This window comes from Colossoma macropomum, unplaced genomic scaffold (assembly GCF_904425465.1).
Source record: "Colossoma macropomum unplaced genomic scaffold, Colossoma_macropomum, whole genome shotgun sequence".
Taxonomy (NCBI): Eukaryota; Metazoa; Chordata; class Actinopteri; order Characiformes; family Serrasalmidae; genus Colossoma; species Colossoma macropomum.
This window is the reverse complement of record NW_023494803.1, coordinates 23,457,964-23,479,476: the sequence shown is the minus strand read 5'-3', so window position 1 is coordinate 23,479,476 and position 21,513 is coordinate 23,457,964. Positions and strand designations below refer to the sequence as shown.

Below are 21,513 nucleotides of genomic sequence, written 5' to 3'. Positions count from 1 at the left end.
AAAAATAGTTCAAACCCAACAAAACTGATGTCAGATTAAAATCAATCACCTGTTAGATGCCTTTTTATTGGGTCCCTCCATCTCATGTTTACGTGCTAGTGTTCCCTCCAGCAGGGTTGCCTGAGGTCGTGGAGGCTCCACAGGGAGAGTGGCAGCTCGCTCAGTCTCCTTGGTGACCTGGATGGATGGGTCTGTGATTGGGTCCAGTTCCAAGGAGCCACTCTCCTGAATTTCTGAAATGATGGGCACTGTCGAATCTCCTGCGGTGCCATCACCGTGACCTGAGCTGGGCTCCACTGCTGCAATGCCAGACTAAACAAAAACACAAAATTAAATATGCAAAGTAAAGGAAAAGCTTGGGAAATTTAACACTGAAAAAGAGAACAGTATGTTATATATCATTTTCTGAAGAAAACCTATAATGTCTTCAAAATGATCAATTTAACTGAGAAACAGAAAACATTATTAATTTAATGTCTGCTTATATCATTAAAAACAATATTAAAGATTTTCTCTATGAAATCTCTATTGATCCATCCAACATAAAATTCAACAGCCACAATCTTAAAAGTTAATTTCCAAAATGGTTCTTGGCTTGGGTGTACAGATCTTGTTGGTACAGAAAATGCACATTATGTGAAAGGTTCCTTTGTGCTGAAAGGGGTTAATTAACTTTAAAAAGGTTATTCTCATTTATATCATAAATATTGTATATTATAAATGTACACCTATGTCATTTCACATAAAGTGTAGAAAATTCAATGCTTAATCTCTACGCCTGTCATTTTAAGAACATTTTATGAAGATTGTTTGTGGAGCCAAAAACAGATTTTAAAAGAATCATCTATTGAAAGGTGGTTCCTATATGGCAGAAACAGTGCAACAAACTGAAATCTTACATTGCAATCCTTCATTTTGAAATAAAATCTGTATTTTTCTGAGCTGGACCAGCATATCATTGGAACTGTAGAATCGAGATATTTTTAACATGTGAAATATCAAAAATCTAATCAAATCATAAAAAAAATGAAAATGGAGTGAAATGGAGTAGAAAGATGATTAGAATCTTTGTGAACTAACCAGAGACGGTTCCTCTACTGTGTAGAGTTGTGAAGACTCCTCTGCAAAGCCTGTGTCTTCCTTCCTGTGGGCCAGAGTTATGGGTCAATAAGGTAAAACTGAGGCCTGGAGCATGAACTGTAAAGATGTGTCTTGTATTTGATGTTACCTGCTGTCCTTTTCCTCTTCATCTCTGTACTGCTGCATTTCTTCACGATACTTTCTAATCTCAAGCTAGGACAAAACAATACCCAATAACTATGTGCATGAACACTGTCTCACACAGTTTGAAGACACCTTGCCTTCTTCATTCAACATTTAGTAAGGTAGATTTTGTTTAAAACATGATTCAGTATTCCCAAAGTAGAACTTGTTTGTTTCTTCAGTTTAGCAGTTTCCGCAAAGAGAAGATTTAAGCAGCTTTCTGTTTGATATGTTAAGTTATTGCAAACCGACATTTATAAAAAACTGCCTGAAAAGCTAATGACAACCATATACACATAGCACTAATTCCCTTACTCTTGTCAGGCGCTCCAGTGCAGAGAAGCGCTCCTCCCAGGCTGCAGTGGACTTCTCAAAGGCCTCGTGCCTCTTGAGGAGCTTCTCCACCTCATCTACGGTCTTGCCGAGGTCCCTGCTGGCCACATATGGCTCCTGAGCTACCAGCCAGGCCTCTGCCACAGATGCATCCCGAGCAAACTGGCACACCTCCAACACTAGGGGGAGACAGTACTGTAACTTGGGGAACTGTACTTTACGAGTGAAGTGTAATTGTATGTGATGATGCTTGTGGGTATAACTCAGAACCTGTTTACACCTGGTCACTTCATGTAACTAGTATCTGGATTGTATACTGATAAGTACACATGCATTTACACTTGGTAGTTAAATGCATCTCTGGTTAGTTGAACTGAAATCAAATTGCTGTGTGGGACATAATATGCAAATCCCCTCGTTACGTGGCAACCAATTGTTTATCCTTTCAGCCTCTTCATCTACAGTTTGTTTTGCACAGTAGTGTCTGTCCATATTGCTATTAAGCATTTTATTTTGTCCAGTCCCCAACTATTTGTGCCCTCCATGATTATCCTCCTTGCAGACATGAATCAGTGACGTACTGCAAGGGGAGGAGTTTCCGTTGTACTGGGAGGGGTTTTGGTTGTTGAATGTGTATTGGGGAGAAGAATGCGTTTACACTGCTATAAGATGTGGCCCAAATATGTCTCAGACCACCTCCTGAAGTGATTTGAGTGATCAGATTTGTATCTGTGTCTTGGGTGTGTTTACACTTGCATTTTTATGTGGCTTGGCCTTATCCAGATATAATCCTGATACTTAAGACGCATGAAGTGACCACGTGTAAATAGGGTCTCAGTGAACACCTACTCAGGCTAAGGCAGTCCCATGTGCTGTCCCACTTCCATAACATTTCTTCCTTCTTCTCTTTCAGCTGAATCAGCTTCTCTTTGATCTATAAAAGACAGGTGGGACAAAAGACAGACATGACAAAAACGCAATGAACAAATCACAGCTTCTGGACATTCCTCTAACAAGTAAGCCCAAACACTGTTCTTTGTCTTCTCACCTCATCTGAGTCTTTGTGTTTCCGTGCCAGGAGGGTCCGACCTAGCACCTCACAATCATTGAACTTTGGCTCTCGAGTCACAATCTCTGCACGGATCCCTTGGTGATACTTCATTAGTAACTCCACTGATGACACATCTCTAGAGTTGTGAACAGGACAAACTCAATTAGAAGTTCAGGTGATGCATGACATTTTTAAAGATGGCACAATTCTACTTTTTCTTTACCAATAATGATACTGATATTGAAACCTTTTCTATCAGCTGATTCCAGTATTTCTGTAAAAACTACTATGTTTTTTTAAAAAGTTATTTTTAACTGAAGCTCTTTGTTTAACCACCTATAAGTAGGCTATCATGCTCACACAACTGAAGATTTGTTACAGGGTTAAATCAGATTCATTCTTTTTCTCCCTCCGATATCTGATCCAGGATTTTCTGCTGATAACTGCCAAGTTATCGGAACGGTGCCATGTCTAGACACTTTGTAACAAAACTCAGTTTATTCTTCTCCTGCAGGACCTCCTTCTCACCTTGGTTTCTCTAGGGTTTCTATCTGCTGGATGATGCTTTCCATCCATGCCATTAGGTCCTTAACCATGGTGAAGAAGCGGAACTTGCTGGCTGTCTCCTCTAGCTGTTTCCGCCTTCCTGCGCAGGCAGCAAGTAGACCCTTCCAGGCATCTACCACCTCCTTCTCTGTTGTCTGGATGGCAACAGCCTGGTCCCCAGCATACTGGGCAAACAGACGAGCTGCTGTCTCCTGGCACTGGTGTACCTGCAGACAGAAATATACAAAGAGAAAAAGAGACTTTACATTTGATATACATCTGATATGGATAAGTTGAAACATGCACTGGTGCTATCTTGCTTGGATTACTGTAATTCTCTATATATGGGTTTTTGTCAGTCTTCCTACTACAATGCTACTACATAGTTACTCTGTGATCCTATCTCAAAGATAACAGATGTTAGCCTCACTTCATCACCTCAATTTTTCTGTTCATTTTAGAATCCAGCAAATATTATAATGTTTATTTTTTAAGATGTTTACAGACTGCCTTCCTCTTACATTACCAGTCAGCTAAACGTACTAGTTCTTTCTTAGTTGCAATCAAAATCAAAAACCTTTATCCTTATCAAATCTTATTCAGGATTTTTGAGGCAAAAAGGAAAGAGGGGTAAATGGTAAGGATGCTAAGGTAATCCAAGTATTCAGTACTTGCTTTACCTGTTTGCCCAGAGTGCTGATGTCTCTTTCAAAGGCAGCATGCATGCGATGGAAAGACTCTGCTTTACTGAAATCCTCTCCCAGATCTTCAGGAAGCTCATTCTGTTTCTCATTGATCTGAACCACCAGCTCCTTCCCATCATAGAAGTACCTGGACAAGGTGACAGGTAATAATTTATTCTTCTGTACTTCTCCATTCCATGGCCGCAATATACAGTGGATACAAAGGAAAGTGAACTTGTTATTCTTTTGTTATCTGTATTACGCACTGGATAGATGCGAAATGAAACACTGGGTCGATGAAACCTTGACAGATAACTCACTTAAGAAGGTCATAAGAAGCAGTGAGGAGCTGGTTTCGGGTGTCGATGAGCTCCAAGAGATCCGCCCAGCTCTCGTTCACTCCATCCTTCCATTCAGCCAAGGTAACTGACTCACTGTGGCCAGCCTCTATCAGCTCATCAATGATCTGATTCACAGCATCCACCCGCTCTTGTCCCACAGTTCCTGTCTCCCTTGCAAACTCCCTGAACTTATCCCGCAGGATCTGAGGGACATTCAAACAGTCATGTGATGCAAACGTGAGTGAAAGAAAATAGGTAATAGCATACACTACTGCTCAAAAGGTAAGTTATACCTAGTCAGCCTTGAAATCTGACCAGCACCTTTGAAATACGAATCAAATGCATTCTGATTATTAATACATATAGGTATGAGGTGTAATTCCTATATGTCTTGGATCACGGTTTGTGTGACTTTGTGTGTTCTGCAGTACCGTGACATGGTCAAGGTCCTGGCCCATCTCCTGTGATGAAGCCACCACATCACGCTCAGCAATCCATTGCTCCAGATCCTCCACTTCCCGGCTTAGCAGGAAGTGATGGTAGGTGTGGTCGAGTTTCTTCCTTCGGTCTTCAGCCAGCTCCTTCAGCCCTGCGTACTGTTTATCCACCTGACCCTGTCTCCTGATGATGGCCTCCCTGCAGAGAAAGACATGAAATGTAAATCAAGAAATTGTAACATGCCTTTTGTTAGGGATTACTTCATAGCTAAAACTGCCATCAGCCCAGCACACCCTTCTGGATGCTCCTCAGCCAACATCTTCTGAGCACGATCAGCCAGCTGCTGGACGGAGTCTGCATAGTCATCCACAGTTTGCTTCAGAATCAAGTGCCGCTTCAGCAGGACCATAGCACTCTGCTCATCCTACAGAGCAAGGAAGATAATGAAGAGTGATCTTTAAAGCATGTGCTACCTTTTAAAGGTCTGTAACAAATCAGCCAAGATCTGCTATTTTGGCCCAAACACACAATCATTCAGGTTGTACTTGCACTATATTTGAATGCAGTTACTCCACTTAAAAAATCAGCCAACGGCCAATTTAGCTGTTAAAAAAACTGGAATTGGCCATAAAAATTCATGACTAATGCATCCCTATTTTTAACCACTGGTAATATTAATCAGTTTGCTTTTTTATTTGATAACAATTTAGATTGAAATATTTTTAGATATCAACTGGTATTTTTAGATTTTAGCACTGCTTTGCACTGATGGATATTAGTTTTAGGGATGAACAAAGTACAAAACATCCGTACTTTCTGTACTATAAAAGTAGAAATACTACAGGTAAAATATTACTGTGTGAAGGTAGAAGTATTCTATCTACATTTCTGCTTGAGAAACAATACAAAAGTACTTGCTTTTAAATGTACTAAAAGTAAAAGTATAGTGGGTTATATTTATTATTATGTTGTATTATTAACAAATTATGTTATACTATTTTGAGGTTCGGTTAAGTAGACCTGTGAGGTTGCCAGCATGAAGAGCAAACTGAGTTCTTCTTATCTGCAGTGAAACAGGTCTACTTACTAGAATTTGTTTATCAAATTAAAATGATGTAGTACTCATAATACTTTCATCTGTACATTTAAGCAAGTACTTTTTTCTAATTTTATGCAATTAGATATGTAGATAGAAAAGATACTGTACGTTTTCAAAGCAATCCAATAACAATGTTCACAAAAAATAGCCAATCAATCAAATCATATATGCTGTCTTACAGGTAGCAGTCTCCTCTTCCTTAACAGGCTCACCTTTGCTTTCTCATCAGCAATCATGTAGAGTTCCTGCTCGCCGATCCAGGCTTCAGCTTCATCTGCATCGTTGTAGTACTGCTGGGCTTTGTTGGAGCCATTGAGCCGAGCCCGACGCTTTTCCATTTCATCCTGCAGTCGTGCCCACACCTCCTCCAACTTCTTAATTTCCTCAGACATGTGCTCTGCTTCTGGACTTCCTGCTGCAGCTGCCATCATACGCCGACCGCGCTCCAGCACCTCATCAACACGTGGCTGGTGACCTTCAATCTCCTTCTGGAGAGTCTGTGCTGGGACAAGGATGGTTAATGTAGACAAGATCAAAAGCTAAGCTACTGAAAAACACTGTGCTGTGGTCTAAAAGCATGGCAGAACGAAGCGAAATGTATGGAACTGAAAGAAGTAGTTCACCTGATTTTTCTTCAGGAGAAGCTGGACTGTTTGAAGATTGTTTCCATGTTCTTGTGACATGGCCATGGGCAGTCTCTCCTCAACCCAGAGCTAAAACACAGAGAGCAACAAAAGAAAAGGTCAAGCGAGTGTCTCTTAAAATGAGCAGATGATCCTGTGGCGGTAAATTCGAACTTACTATTTCATCTGCCAGGTCTCTGTAGAACTGATGCACGGCTTTGGCTGCCTCCAGTTTGCCTTTACGTTGGGCCAGAGGTGTAAGAATCTGCTGAAAGTCACCCTGAAGGGCCTGTAGCTCGACCTCCAGCTCAGGCTGGTCTTCTCTTAAGGGGGCATGCTGTTGCACAGCCTCCTGCAGCTCCTCAAGTTCCCGTGCCCGATCTCTAACCTGATTCTCGGTCAACTGCAGAAGCACGGGGTCAAGTTAAAAGACATGAAAGAAGAGTCAGAAAGGAGAAATAAAACAAACAAATGTCATCAGAGAAGGAGAAAGGACTAGCATAGTGCAGAGGTTTTCAACTTCTGTAACTTTTATTGATTTTCTAATCACTCGTAGGTTTGATACTAGGTGTTAGGTATCAGATACATCAACAGTATAAATAACTGCCTGTGATTAAAAAATACAGGACGAGGATGACTGAAGGTTTGATTTCTCAATTACTGCCGTAAAAGTAAGAATCATTGTGCAAGACTCCCAACACTAAATTTGCTCAACAATGTCACAGTGGAATAAGAGTGTCTTCTAAATATATCAATGTAAGATAAATTATTTATTTATTGAAAGACAAACATGAATATATACCTGGTGCTTTTTAAGCAGGATATTAGCACTGGTGAGATCTTTAACCTCTTCATCCACATCGCCCTGGAGCTGCTGCTGCAGATTACCAAGACACTTCTTCAAGTCAGCCAAGCTCTGATCGAACAGCTCAGAGCGGTTAGCATCAAACAGGAGTCGGGCCTTCTCCTCTGTGGTCTGTTCCAGCTTGTCCCACAACTCATGAAGTTTAGCCAGACGTTCCCTCACAATGGGCTCAAATTCCGGCTTGGATGCCATCAACTCTTCACCCTCCTAAATATGTAGACAACATTTAGAGGTCATGTTCTAAAGTTACATTCCAAGGCTCTGAATAGCAGAACTGGAACAGGATGGATTTGCGGCATTTGTGACCAGTATGTGACATTAAGCTCAGTCATATACCTGATCAATGTTGTTGAGCCAGTCCTTGTTGGATGCCAGCTCAGCCATGAAGGCCTGGTGTTTCTGCCATTTGCTGTGGAGATTGCGAGCCTCATCATAGGAGGTGTCCTGAGCAGTCAGCATCTTTTCATTTATCCAGAGAGTAAGCTGAGAAAAACAGAGATAGGAATCATGCATGTTAAAAGTACAGTGAGAATATTTAATTAGGACTGAAAGCTTGAAACTGTTTACATGCAAATTCATTAACTTTGCAAAAAGAAATTTGACTCACATCTTGAGTGTTCTGAAGAAAGTGCTGCAGGTCTCTGTTGTCTTTGAGTTTCCCAGAGACTTCCTTTGCTTTGTCTTGGTTCTTCTCATGTCTGCAAAAATACACACGCATACAGGTTTGTTAATGGCACTTTTCCAGAGCAGACAAATAAAAAAACATAGTTTTACCTTCTTATGTAACCTCACTGTACTGTTCCAGACTCACAGTGAAGAGGTTTCACTGTTTACAGAGCAATGCTCTGCTCTCACAGAGGTGCACTCTTACTACGAGATCAATACCCATCAGAGCAGGCGCCCATCTCTTACTACAGCAGACGCCTTCCACTTATGGAGAAAATATAGGCTTCCCCTCTACTGCCTATTGCTTCTGTTTCAGTGCTGACATAGCAACAGTCAACAGAGCCAGCACCCTCTAAGTAATCTCACTAACCCTAGATGCTGAAGGAAATGCTAATGGACACTTCCAAAGCAGTATTTCTTTATAAAAATGATTCTCAAATCCAGTCCTGTAACTCTTGGTTATTGTCTCCGTACTAGCAACCCCAATTCAGCTAATACATGTGGTATAAAAATTTAATGCCAGTGAGCTGAAACAAGTGCATTAGGGCAAGGGAAACAGGAAGATTCCGGTACTGCAGGGGTGGGTTCCTGCCGGTTCCTGACGTTTGATGATTTTCCTTCCTGCTCAGACACACCTGATTTAACTCATCAGATTTAGTTTTTGTGTCAGAACACATAAATCACCAAACTGTACTGAACTCCGGCCCTCGTTTCCCTATTCCTGGAGTGCTGGGACTGAGAAATACTGCTCTGCTAACTGAGTTTTACAATGCTTTCTGCAATACTCTTTGTATAGCTGAGCTTAAACAATAAAGAAATGAACAAATAATGTGTAAATCAAATTTTTTTTCTTGTGGACCCACATTGTGTTTAAGCTGTTTCATCATATCTGACTCTGCTAATAAAGGACTTGATAATTACCTAAAACATTTGACCTAAATAAAAAAATGTCAATTGCATTGATTGATCAAGAACCCCTTAATGTAAATCCACGTACCTTAAAGTTAATGCTATTTAACACATAGAATACAGTCATATGCAAAAGTCTGAACAACCCTGGTGAAATTACATGTTTTGTTGATTTTGTAAGTAAATTTTTTTTAAGTTAACACATCCTCTACAAGGAACAAACTTAATTATGGATTTTTTTTCTGCTAATTTTAGTGCACAATTTCTATTTATTTGCTGAGTTTAACAAATTGTTAAAAAAATAAAACATATAAAATGTGCCACAGACTTGTGGCACTTTTTATTTGTGTGTCTGTCGTTGAATTTAAAACAGGAAACACTGCATATACTTAGCAGAACAATTATTTAAATGCTCTGACCTGTCTTGGATGGAGTTCATCTTGTCCTGCACCTTTGCTGAGTAAAGGTTTCCACTGTTCACTAGCCTCTGACCTCCTTCTAGTGTAGTCGCTATCTTGTCCTTGTTAGCATCCATGGTGGTGACAAAGTCCTCATGCTTCTTCAAGGCCTTTTCTGCCCCATCCAGGGTGTCAGGCTGGTCCAAGTGGGCTAGAGTGTACTCCTAGTAAATGGAAATATAGATAAGATTGTGGGTTTAAGTTTTCACCACAAATTAATCTGGAATGTAAAGAAAAAGACCAGCAACATCCTCACCTGGTTGTTCAAGATGGTTTCAGCTTGCTTTGCATCTCTCAAGAATTGCTGGAAGCCTAGACCCTGGTCCAGAAAGTTTTTCCGGCTGTCCCATATTTTGTGTAGCTCATCCCAGCCCTTGTCCAGGCCCTTTAGCCTCTGCTCCAGTTGCTGGTACTGAGGATCGTCTTCTTGGCCTTGAGTTACAGCTGCTCCAGTGTCTCTTACGCGGTGGTAGTCCTCTTCATGGCCATCCATGTCTCCCTTCACTGCATCATGGAGGCTCAGGAGCTCCTCTGCCTCTGAGAGACTTGTAGGCATCTCCTCAGATGCAATAGCCTTCTGAGTCTTGAAAAGCCAGGCTTGGAAATCATCCATATCCTGCAGGAAGGTTTGGAGCTTGCTGACTTCACCCAGAGAGTCCTCTCGGTCCTTTAGCGTGTGCTTCAAAGTATTCCAAGCTGTGTCTAGCTCTGCTTGTCGGGCCCGGATGTCAGCGGCATGCTCTGGATGATCCTTTGCAAGCTTTTGGGCCTCACCATCCAGGAAGTCCAGCTTATCCTGAATAGCAGCCAGGTCTCTCTCTATTCCAAAGAGCTTCCTTTGGATGGTTATTACTGCAGCCAGGTCATTCCCAAGGTCTTGTGTGGACTCGATGACTCGTGTTTTGTCCTTGATCCATGCCCCTGTCTCATCGCATTCAAGCCCATAGTTGTGGAGACTGAGCGCTGAATCTACCTTATGCTTTTTATCTTCCACCATTGCCTTAAAGGCCTCCCACCTGCAAAGGGGAGCAGATGACACATCAAAGTTTGTGGTGCACCTAAATTGACCGAACATAACTTGAAAATCAATTCGTAGGTAGCTGCTCTTACCTCTTATTGAGACGAGCTTGACAATCTTTCACCTCCTTTGTTCGTGGGTGTCTGCTGTCCTCTAGTTGCTTGGCTGCTTTGTTGACATTGTCTACCCTTGTCTGCATGTTGCCCATTTCTTGAGCGAGGATGCTTAACCTAACAACAAATGAGAAATTATCCATGTGAGAAAACTGCATCAGTAAATAATCTTCCACAGTTTTGTGCTTGCTGGAATTGGAATGGCATGACTCTCAACAATGCCCCTATATTATTAGAATAGAAGCGCTTAATGTCCCTCCACCAGTGTACACTTGTCACATTACAACCCTAAGATGTTTCAAACATAGAAAATAATGTACCTGTTCTGAACCACCTCTAGATCTTCTAATTTCTCGGGTGTTTCTAGTCCCACAAGCCATGTCTCTTTCTGACCCATCCAGAGCTCGCAAGCATCTGTCTCACTGAAAATGGTGTACAATGCCATAGTGTCATCCAACTTCTTCTGCCGTAGATCTGAGAGAGAGAGCAGCTCCATGTACAGATCTTTGATGTCCTTCAGACGCCTTTGGATGTCTGGTGTATTCTTCAGCTCCTCAGGCAGTGAATTGGCCTGTTTGTTCAGAGCGTCAATGGTGGCCCCATTCTTAGCTGCTTCATCTCTCAGGGCATAATGCCTCTTTAGTAGTCTCTGTGTGGTGTACTCATCATGCCCAACGTCTTCGCTGTTCATCTGCCGCATAGCATCCAACAACCAGGCCTTAAGGTCATCAGCATCACCCTGGAACTGGAAGAAACGCTGGGTGTCTTGGAGGTTCTGCTTGCGGAAAGCAGCCAGTTCCTCCAGCTGCTGCCACTGTCTCTGTACGTCATCCATGCGCTGCTGCACCTTGGGAGCACCAAAGTGTTTGGCCTTCACCATACTCTCACCCTCACCCATCACCTGCTTCAGGTGTTCACGCCGGGCCCCCAGCTCATCTTCAAAGGCACTGTGTTTACTCTGCAGAACCAGCACACTGGTCAGGTCCTTGCCGTAGTCGAGAGAAGAAAAGATGTGCTCCTTTTCCCGGATCCAGCTTTCCAGCTCTGCAGTCTCCCAGAAGAAGTTCCAGAGACGACGAGACTGCTCTAAGCGGGCCTTGCGCTGGGCAGCGAGCGCACACAATTCCTGATAGCAAAGGTCCAAGTGCTGTACCCGATCTCGAATCACTTGTGGGTCACAAGGTTTGTAGGCTGGTCAGGGAGGCAGATAGCAATAATTAGTCCAAATGCAAATGGAATATTTTATGGAATATTTTACAATTATGCTACAATTATGTTATAAACCTTAAAAAATGGGACAGTATGTGAAATTCAAATAAAAACATATAGTAGTTGTGAATCCACCTTGACCTATATTCAAATGTAAACAGTACAAATATAAGGTATTTAATGTTTTACCTTATCAGCTTCATTGTTTTTTGAGATGTGGCAATTTAAGAATGCAGTCATGCTTGGGAAAAAAGGAGCATCAAGGTGAGGTTTCGTCTTATATGAGCAAAGATGGGTCAAGGCTCTCTACTTTGCCAAAAAATGCATCAGCGAATAATACAATTTAAAAACAGTGTTCCCCAACAAGCGAGTGCATATCATCAAAAAATTCAGGGAACCCGGGGAAATCCCTGTGCATGGCTAAAAAAAACATAATTGAATTTGTGTGACCTCCTTCACATTGCACTGCATTAAAAACCAGCATGTTTGTGTCATGGACATCACCACATGGGCTCGGGAATACTTCTAGACTACATCTTTTTTAGACATGTAAATGCTTATTTCAGCATTCTGTGTTGGTTACAACAGCATGGATGCATAATTACATGGTGTGGGTACTGAACTGGCCTACCTGCACTCCAAATACAACAATTAAGGCCCCATATGGTTGCAAAGATAAAGACTTAGATAACAGAAGAATTTAAAAAAACTCCCACTTTCAAAACTGAATCAACTGGTGTCGTTAGTCCCCAACTGATTAATAACTGCTGCAAAAAGGAAATGGGATATGAATATGCCCTTGTTCTGTTTTTTGAGATGTGCTCACAAAAAACAAGACAATAAAAATCATATGGTAAAATATCAAACATCATGTTTGTGTTTTCAGTTTAATACAGGTCAAACTAAATGTATTAATCACTGCTTTCAACTTTTTTAGAACTGAGGTTTGTAATCATTTAAATACACAAAATCTAAGCTAGGTTTAAGTGTTTTATACCTACCACAACTAAATAAATTACAAGGCAACAATCTTGATGCTAACAGCATGTGAGTTAGGAATAAAAGTAAACATTTAAAAGGTCTGTTCTACTCACTGTCTCCATTGGCAAACTTGAGAGCAGCTGCATTTGCAGAGCGCACTCTCTCTGCCTGCACAGCAATGTCTGCCTCCACCAAAGCATGCTTCTGTAGAAGGTCCTCCACCTCCAGCAAGTGCTTCCCAAAGTCAGGAGACAAGAGACGACCCTGAGGAAAAACAACAGTTAAGTTACAAACAAAATAGAGACGCTAAAACCTAAAAATACGTCTGAGCATTAAAATGAGATTTTTGCCAGAATAATCTGACACAGTAATGTAGCAGACCAGCACTAGTGTGTTTGTACCTTCATCTCGTCCATCCAATTTATGATGTAAAGCATCTCCTGGAAGATCCTCTGCAGGGTGAGATTTTTCTCCAGACGGCCCCTGCGAGCACTTAAAAGCTCCTGGAGGTAGTCCCATAACCTCAGAATGTTATCTTTTCTTGCATCAATGCGTTTAGCATCGTGGTACTTCTCTGTTTCCAGCTCTTTAGACAAGGCTACCAAGGCTTGCACACGTTCTTCATATGCAGCAATGTCTGTCTCTATGGCATCATGCTTCTTCTTTGCTGCCTCTACTGCTGGAAGATCATACCCAAAATTGTCCTTCAAAAGAAAATGTACATCACACACTGTTGGATTGTGACATACGGACACAGAGTTTTGTTAATGTGCTTACTTTTGATACATTTTCAGTTTTTACATCATTTGCCAGCTCTTAGCGATGTAAGTATGAAGTTCTGAGGGCCAATACAATACATACAATACAAACTCATCTCCATTTGACCAAGTAACATTTGTGCATCATAAAACTTACCTGTGATACCAGTCTCTGGTTCTCTATCAGCCAGGTTTCTCTCATGGCAGCCTTCCTGTCGAAGCGGCGGGCCATTTGCTCCAGCTTTTCTTGTCTGATGAGCTCATCTCTCAGTACACGCTCTCTTTCATGTTCAGCCCGCTCAAGTCTCTCCCATGCCTAGGCCAAGTGATAAACACTTAATGCACTCAAGAACAGTGCTGTGCAGTCTGAGGTATGACTGATGTTGCCATAGTATAATTTTACAGGGCTGTCATGAAACCTAAAGACATTTGTTATTGCTGGAACTGTGCCTCACCCTGTTGATGTCTGACACCAGTGCACCTTCTTTAGGGGTATAAACTCTCTGATTGTTGGCCCTCATTCTGCTCTGGATGGTGAAGAGCAGCACTTCAAGGTTGCCCTTCTCTTGAAATCTTTAAATTGAGAGTTAATGTGAAGTAATTAGAAGTTATCTTCAAGATAAAATTAAAAAAGGGCAGCTAAGGTGTTGGTGCTCTTACTTGGGAGGCTTCTCCACTGTACGATAGGAGTTGAAGGCCTGCAGCTGTTGCTGGACGCCAGAGAGAGAGTTGGCGAGTTTGCGATTGTTCAGGATAACGATGGTCTGTTCGATCCATGTTAACAGGTCTGAAGAAAGTGTCTCATACTTATCAATCATCTTCTCTGTCTCAATGGCATGGTCCAGCACCTGGAGAATTACATGCTTAGTCAGCACAAGTTATGTGAATCACACATGTGAAAACAGAACTGTCTTTTTTTACCTTCCCAACTCGTTTGCCTTCAACTGCCAGAGCTTTCATTTTGGAGAAGTAGTGGTAGAACGCAACAACATACGTGATGATGGACTTCTCATCTGGGTTCTCGGTAAACACATCTGCAAGCGGCAAAAGACATAGAAATAAACTCTTTTAAAATAAACCACTGCTAAAGGCACTGTTTGCATGGGTTGTCTTTGGTATATGAAGGATATTCTTGCCTTCTGGGTCTAGGAGCTTGGTAACTCCAAGCTGTCGCTCAGCCACGTTGAAAGCTTGCTGTAGATTGTGGGTTGGGTTGGATCTCTGCAGGTTGCCATAGTCCACCAGATCTGGCCTAAGGAAGGGAAAATTACAGAAATATAGCTTCAGTATTTTCTGAAAGCAAATAATTCTTTCATTTTTGAAAGCAGTTTGTTAATTCCCAGCACCTGTGTTTGTGTATAAGGGCATTGAAAGCCAAGCCGTCCTTCCAACTTGTGGTAAAGTTGGTGATGTTTACATTCGGGTACCTAAAAATAAAAAAGAATACCAATTACCAACACAGCCACTCTAATCATCAGTATTTGATATGTTGGTAGTACTGGGGAGAAGGATGACATTTACCCAGCAGTCTTCATTTGACACCAAAGGAGCAGTGCATCTTTGGCTGAGCGTGTCTCCTGCTTTCCTGTCTGGTCAGCTTGTCCTGTTTCCACCACAATGTCTTGAATCTGATCAAGGCCAAGGAAATAATAAAAACATCAAGCACTTCAAATTTTCATCATGCATTACTTTTTACAAGCAGATGTGTGGAGAACTGGTAGCATATATGTGCATAATGTAGAAGCATTCTGTAACATTCATATTATGTTCTTTAATGCTATTTGAGTTTGCCTTCTTTCCAACTGAGACTGTTATTTTCCCACACAGCTTTCTATTAATTGGAAGATCTAATTGACTGCAAGCCTTCAGCTCTGGGAGATGTAGAGGCATTGGAGGCTAAATATAGATATGCCCATTTTCTCTTTAGTTTGTATACTGCTGAGGGATACAGGCAGAAGAAAGGATAGACAACTACTTTCTTCTCTCTCCTCTGCTTTCCCCTTTTTTCGGAGAGATTGAATTATGCAGCATATTGTTTGAACTAGCTGAGCTAAAAATACACTGGCTGTCAAATCGAGAGATTAAAAATACATACAAGCCGTGCCCAACATCAGACGACACAAAACAAAAATCTTGTTGCCGTGGGTCTTACTGTAACACCAGATAAGGATGCTTGGTGTCTGGACAAACTGCAGTAAGTGGTGGAACAACTGGATAGCTTGAGGATTGTATTACTTTACATCTCTCTACAGTAACAGCGCTAGTTGCCTTCAGCTACAGCATGTAATTAAAGCTGCACATAAACAACATCACTGAGGGACTTACTTAATTGTGTCCAAGTGGAGTGCAGTTTAAACTTAATCATTTTACCTGGAAGCGAAGAATGATGGTCCAGATGAGGCCCAGGATCAGGCGGTGGTTGCCATCGACAATGTCATGTGATCCCATATTCTCCAAGTGCACCCTTTGCTCCTTTAGAAACTGCAATGCCTTGTCTACGTTCTCCAGACAGTGGATCCTCATTCGGCCCTTGGTGGGCCTGGGCTGGAATAATAAAAAGCGATTTCAGGTTAGAGCTTAATAAAGGGGGCATTAACATGTTCACATTAGGTTGTTATTAACTTCAGCTTGGTTGCATCAGCAGATACTCACCAGCCTTTCCCCTGACAGAACCTCCAGCAGTTTGATGAGCATCCTCCCATCCCTCAGGTCTAGATAGAGGTCTGAAATCCGGCAGCTGACTCTGGCCAGGATGGAGTTCACCCATTTTGTGAAGGTCTTCTTTTGCACAGCCTCTCGCTCATCTGGTAAGTAAGATGAATGGAAATTGTTAAGCTAACAGAGACTGAGTCTGCTGATGTTTTTCCTTGTCCATATGTTCACTTTTTGACATAGATTTATGAGTTTGGGAGCTCTATCACAACAGTGCAGACAGATTTTGTTATGCAGATGGCAGGGGTTTTTGTGTATCTGTGGTGGATCCAAATGTGCAAAGACTTTGGCTGCAAACTGTTTTAATGGAATAAGTGGAATACAGGGACTTTCCAAACAGCAGGGGGCTTAAAATTGTTACTGCTAAACACAAGGATAGAAGCATACTGCAGGACCATATGATGTCTACTTTAAACTTTGAGAAACTCTTCCAACTTGAAGACATCACTGACCACCATGTGACTAATTCCAGTTATTTATTATCACATTATCATTCAAACTCATGAATGGTATGTAAGTTTGATATTGTATGCTTATTTACTTCTGGATGCTTAATTCCTCCTCCACTCTTATTCCTGGCCCTTCCAAACAACAGTTCAAAATACTGCATCCTTAATGATGTGTTTTATAAATGATTCAGGCCTCATGGCAATGGAAAAACAGGGAGTGAGAAAGAGCAGTAAGAAAGGTAGCATTGCAGGGAAAGCATCTGAAGGGAAAGTATTAGAATGTGGTAGAGAGGCAGAGAGCGAGGACCCATGCTTTTAAGCCTCGGCTCCACGAGACCCTTGAGAGTAGCGAGACATTAGCCTACTCCTTTTTCCCTTTCAGCTACAGGAAAACAGTGCGGCAGTGTAGTCAGACCATATCTGTCATGTGTGGCCCTGTTCCACCAAAAAAGAACGCAGAGTTTTACATTGGCAAAAGAAAGTCCTGGTCGCTGAATAAAACATGTTTGATCCTGCATTTCGCACAGAGGCGGGGGAAAACTGCAGCACGCTAAGCCTGCCGCACCAACCAGGACCACCCATGCATGAAAAAGACATGACAATTAGAACATGCAAATAATGTTTGAAAACGTCTTCCTGCGCTAAGGAGGTTAGAGCTGGAGCTCCATTAAGATCCTTGGCCCTGCCAGAACACATCAGAACAATCTGCATCACTGCTCTCCTGGTCCTACCACCAACATGCACGGATAGGGCAATCTGATTATAAAGGCAAGGGCCTCAGATGTCACAGTTAACCATAGGTAGATGTTAATTTCTGTATCCAGCTGTTCATTTTGTTTAAGAAGAGAAAGATAATGTCATGTTGAGCAAACTCTGCACTAATCTCTGCTAAAGAAAGCTCCCTCTCAGGTGGGATGAGCTCTGCATCTGTTGGAGTAACATGTGTGATGATATAGGTATTCAGCTGGCACAGTGCTAATTGCTCATTGGGATATAAACGTCCATTACTCCACTACATGTTAGCTTTGTTTGACTCATAGCTCCAGCGCAAAACTAAAGAAGGAAACTTTAGACACCAAACATGCTCTGGCTGCATTCAGAGTCAGAGGAAATTTTTTGTAACATTGCAACTATTGCTGTAACAAAGTTGTGTCTGACTGTGAGTTGATCTGAGCCATCCAGCCATCAATTATGCTCCTGGATGAAAAGTCAAAGTCATGTTGAACAAACTCTGCTCTACATGTTATCAGTGTGCAGTCTGGAAACAGCGCTCCAGATGTCCTAAAACATGGAAAGAGCCCATTCAGTTCAACGGGACTACTGCATTTTTCATCATCCATCAGCCCCCTGCATCTCACTAGTCTCTGCTCTCACTAGTGTGAAGCAATGTAAATCAGGTGAGATCTGCTCTGCATCAATGGAAGCCTAAACGCTCCTCAGCTTCACATGGCTTGGGCTGGTCTCAAATCTCCTCTCAAGCTCTTGCGACAGGCCACTGAATTATTCATACTGATGGACTTTCCCTGTACAAAGCAAGCCTGTGTCTTTTCCCACAGTCAGCGCTTGCAGTGGTCCCATTCAGTGCATCTAAAGCCCCATCCAAAAAAAAACATCACTGCACACTTGTGAACTTTCACAATGTTGGCATGTGCCTGAAAGTCATTACACTCTCAGAAAAAATTGTATGAAACTATCACTAGGGCGGTACAGCTCTTGTCGTTGGGGTGGTACCCCCAAGAGTACATATTCAGTACCTTCAGTTAGGGAACATAATTGTACCACAATCCGTTGAAATTATATATTTCTAAGTTGTATTGACTTCACATAGCCCGTCTCATCTCCAGTGTTTTTATGTTATTGTTCTGTTTTCAAACATTAGGTTATGAACAGGTACAAATATGTACCTTTCTTCTGGGACAAACTTATGTAAAGGACACAGTTGGACCTTAAAGGCATTGTTTTACCTTTGAAGGTACATTTCCATTGTTTGTACCTTGATGAATGAAAATGTCTAACAGTGTACTAGTGAGGGGATGGTGTTTCACAAAGGAAGTCAGCATTGGTGCTCGTACAGAATATTCAGTTGAAAAAAAAAAAACAGAGAAAGATATTACTCAAATATAAGCCACAAAATGTATACACGTTACCAATAAGTAAATATATCAGCTGACACTTTCAAGGAATACTTCTGCAAAATTGTGGTTAATCAGCAGACATGTCTGCTTCTTCAGTTTAATACTAGAGATACAAGGCTATAACCCATGATTAACCATTGTGCAAACTGCATGCCTAAATCTTTACAACCATGCTGAGATGTTAAGTAATCTCAAACAGACATGCTTATGCAGTTTCTGACACCATGACATACCGTTATTTATAGAAATACACCAAATTATGGCTTCACGACAGCTGTTACTACTGTTTTCAGCTATGCAACCAACCGTGAATTTTTATATGTATTTTTTGTCTATATTAAGGCAGAAGAATATTGCTGTGCTGTTGCAAGGCTCTTCTTACGAAGTGAAAATTCAAGACATAGCACTTGGGTAAATCTGATCTCTCTAAGGCTACATCTTTCTTGTTTCCTGTAATGGTGGATAGATTGGCAGAGCGAGGGTTGAAGCTGTAAATTTTTCAACACCAAAACACTTTTTCACATTCACAAAGGGGTTTCTGGCAGTGAAACTTAACAAGAGTGTCACTTGAAACAAAGGCATAGTGACCAGAGAGGAGTATGAGACAGGGCCTATAGGTGTCAATGACTAAATGCTCTGACTAAATTAGTTAAAAGGTAATGATAAGGGAAAGATAAGGGAAGCATGTGGAGAGAGTAGAGGTGAACATAAAAGGAAAAAAGGCATATTGAAACGCTGTCCCATCTTTTAGACCAGCCCCCAAAATAACAGCCAGTAAGGAAATGCTGAGACAGTTCATTGCACTGCTAAGAAAACAGTATTAAAAAAAGTAAAATCAACTTTAATTTGTGCATCTCGTCCTGCCTACCAAAGCACTGCTGGTACCAAGAACAAAAGCTGGGTTTACGCAAATTCATGGTGATACTTGTCTCTAAAAATAAGCATAACATGAGCCAGTGGAAACAAAGGTTGGGAAATGATGCTGAATATCAAAATACCCACTTGCTTCAAATCTCAGGGAGAGGAGATGAGAAAGGAAGAAAGAGAAAGACAGATTGTGTCAGGGAGATAATGGAATAACACGCAAGATAAATTAGTGTGAAGGGAGTTTACTCTAGAGACATGAAGTGTGGACACGAAACAAAACACAGAGAAAAAAAACAAAAACATATAAAACTCTGGCTTATAGAGTCTTATGCAAAAGTCAAATTGCAAATTGTGTGGATTTTCCAAGTGAAAATTAGTACACATCATCTATATAGAACACACTTCTGCACGTTTAATGCACAAGTACTGTTTATTTGCTGAATGTAACATAATGGGAAAAATGTGAAAATGAGGCCTATTTGTATTTTATGTTGAATTCAGCAAAATCCCACAACAACAAAAAAATAAAAATAGAATGTTTGCTCTAAAATTTACAGATTAATGCCATATTTAATTTGTTCCCTGTAGAGGATATTTTAACTTTTTTTCCCACTTAGAAAATCAAAAAAACATGTAATTTGACTAGAGGCGTTTAAACTTTTGCATTCGATCCTAGGTTCAAAGAAAATGTATTAAACAACATTTGTAGAGTCGTGCCATTAAATATTTAGTGTTAAACCAGTGAACAATTGGGGCATATGCTCAACATCAGAAATGAATTAGTTAAGAGTACATTTAAAAAGAGCCACAAGCATGAAAGCACAGCTATACACTCCCTCTTCAGTAACCACATCAGCAGACTCCAAAAGCGTAAACCTTCCTCCTTCTCTCACTACACCCAGGAGACGGGGAGGAGGGGCATGCCTTTTTGTCCCATGGAGGGAGGGGGCAGGATTGAGCTGAGAAAGAACTCTACCTTGAAGTTGCCTAAACCTCCCATCCAAGATGGAGTTGAAGCAGATGTTGGAGGTGCTGTAGCTCAGCCAGCGAGCACGCCTCATGCCCTGGGAGGAAAACGATGATGAAGATGAAGGAGGCAGGTGCGAAGGAGAGAGCCGGGTCAGACTCGGGGTGTAGGAGGACGATGAGGAGGAAGAAGAGAAGGCAGACAGGGTCAGGGGGGCTGCGGGTGATGGGACATCCAGCAACGTGCCATTCCTTTCAGGCAGATGCTCGGGTTTGTGCCCATTGGTCTTGGGTCCTTTCTTGCCGTCAGGACGCTGGGCCCGGTAAACGGGAGGGGTGCTCCTGCTCCGGCTGGGGTTGCTACTGACCCGAATCGGCACCTCTTTTCCAGTAGAATATGTCCGGCTGCTGATCTCCCGTACCACATTGGACCGAATAGTGCTGGCCTCTCTGCTGGTCTTCAGGCTGAGCTTGACCTCCCGCAGCCGACTCTGGCTGACCGGTACAGGGCGGCAAAGGCACGGGCTACTCATCCTTATTCGAGAAAGTCCGTCAGACGCAGAGTGTCCCGCTTCCCTCCTTCCCTCTCTGAGTGCTCCTCTTCTCTCTTTTCCTCTGTCCTACTACTCTATCCCTCTCTCTCCCTCTTTCTCTCTCTCTCACTCTCTTGTCCTGAGCGACACGCCTCTGCCTCTCCAAGGCAGCGTGAGGAACAAAGTGGTTCTCCAGTGCCTCGCTCATGCATATAATATATCCCTGCTTGCTTCTCCTCGCCACAAACTAACACACACACACCCACACACACACATAGCAATGATGTCATCAATTGGGAAACATGAGGCTTCATGATTTGAGACTGATTCACTAATGTATGGTGTGTAAAATTTTATTAGAAAATGATTCAACGTGTTATGAAATCTCAAATTTCTGATTCCAATTTCTTTATAGTCAGAACTGCCAACTGCTGATTTATTAGCCGATTTTTATTATTTTTTCTAATATCCAAAACTCAGAGTAAGGGTAAAGGAAT

General features: G+C 41.8%; 1 protein-coding gene across 2 annotated transcripts in view; it reads right to left on the bottom strand.

Moving 5' to 3' along the window:
* sptb (spectrin, beta, erythrocytic) overlaps positions 1 to 21,513 on the bottom strand; it is a 34,237-nt gene that overhangs the window by 3,345 nt on the left and 9,379 nt on the right. Inside the window, exons 1-33 of one of the 2 annotated variants that reach the window (XM_036592608.1) lie at positions 20,494 to 21,147; positions 16,007 to 16,158; positions 15,725 to 15,898; positions 14,876 to 14,982; positions 14,701 to 14,781; positions 14,491 to 14,606; positions 14,276 to 14,388; positions 14,015 to 14,202; positions 13,810 to 13,927; positions 13,512 to 13,670; positions 12,998 to 13,300; positions 12,710 to 12,860; positions 10,727 to 11,597; positions 10,386 to 10,523; positions 9,532 to 10,291; positions 9,237 to 9,439; positions 7,850 to 7,940; positions 7,579 to 7,725; positions 7,180 to 7,449; positions 6,556 to 6,780; positions 6,378 to 6,467; positions 5,967 to 6,251; positions 4,949 to 5,079; positions 4,649 to 4,853; positions 4,197 to 4,420; positions 3,874 to 4,024; positions 3,176 to 3,420; positions 2,645 to 2,783; positions 2,446 to 2,530; positions 1,579 to 1,775; positions 1,229 to 1,293; positions 1,081 to 1,144; positions 50 to 312 (exon numbers count right to left, since the gene is read on the bottom strand). In XM_036592608.1, the coding sequence (XP_036448501.1) occupies positions 50 to 312; positions 1,081 to 1,144; positions 1,229 to 1,293; positions 1,579 to 1,775; positions 2,446 to 2,530; positions 2,645 to 2,783; positions 3,176 to 3,420; positions 3,874 to 4,024; positions 4,197 to 4,420; positions 4,649 to 4,853; positions 4,949 to 5,079; positions 5,967 to 6,251; positions 6,378 to 6,467; positions 6,556 to 6,780; positions 7,180 to 7,449; positions 7,579 to 7,725; positions 7,850 to 7,940; positions 9,237 to 9,439; positions 9,532 to 10,291; positions 10,386 to 10,523; positions 10,727 to 11,597; positions 12,710 to 12,860; positions 12,998 to 13,300; positions 13,512 to 13,670; positions 13,810 to 13,927; positions 14,015 to 14,202; positions 14,276 to 14,388; positions 14,491 to 14,606; positions 14,701 to 14,781; positions 14,876 to 14,982; positions 15,725 to 15,898; positions 16,007 to 16,158; positions 20,494 to 21,016 (7,034 nt within the window). In that variant the 5' untranslated portion in view covers positions 21,017 to 21,147. Of the gene's footprint in view, positions 1 to 49; positions 313 to 1,080; positions 1,145 to 1,228; positions 1,294 to 1,578; positions 1,776 to 2,445; positions 2,531 to 2,644; positions 2,784 to 3,175; positions 3,421 to 3,873; positions 4,025 to 4,196; positions 4,421 to 4,648; positions 4,854 to 4,948; positions 5,080 to 5,966; positions 6,252 to 6,377; positions 6,468 to 6,555; positions 6,781 to 7,179; positions 7,450 to 7,578; positions 7,726 to 7,849; positions 7,941 to 9,236; positions 9,440 to 9,531; positions 10,292 to 10,385; positions 10,524 to 10,726; positions 11,598 to 12,709; positions 12,861 to 12,997; positions 13,301 to 13,511; positions 13,671 to 13,809; positions 13,928 to 14,014; positions 14,203 to 14,275; positions 14,389 to 14,490; positions 14,607 to 14,700; positions 14,782 to 14,875; positions 14,983 to 15,724; positions 15,899 to 16,006; positions 16,159 to 20,493; positions 21,148 to 21,513 lie in introns of those variants that run through there. The other variant, XM_036592607.1, reaches the window with a different exon arrangement.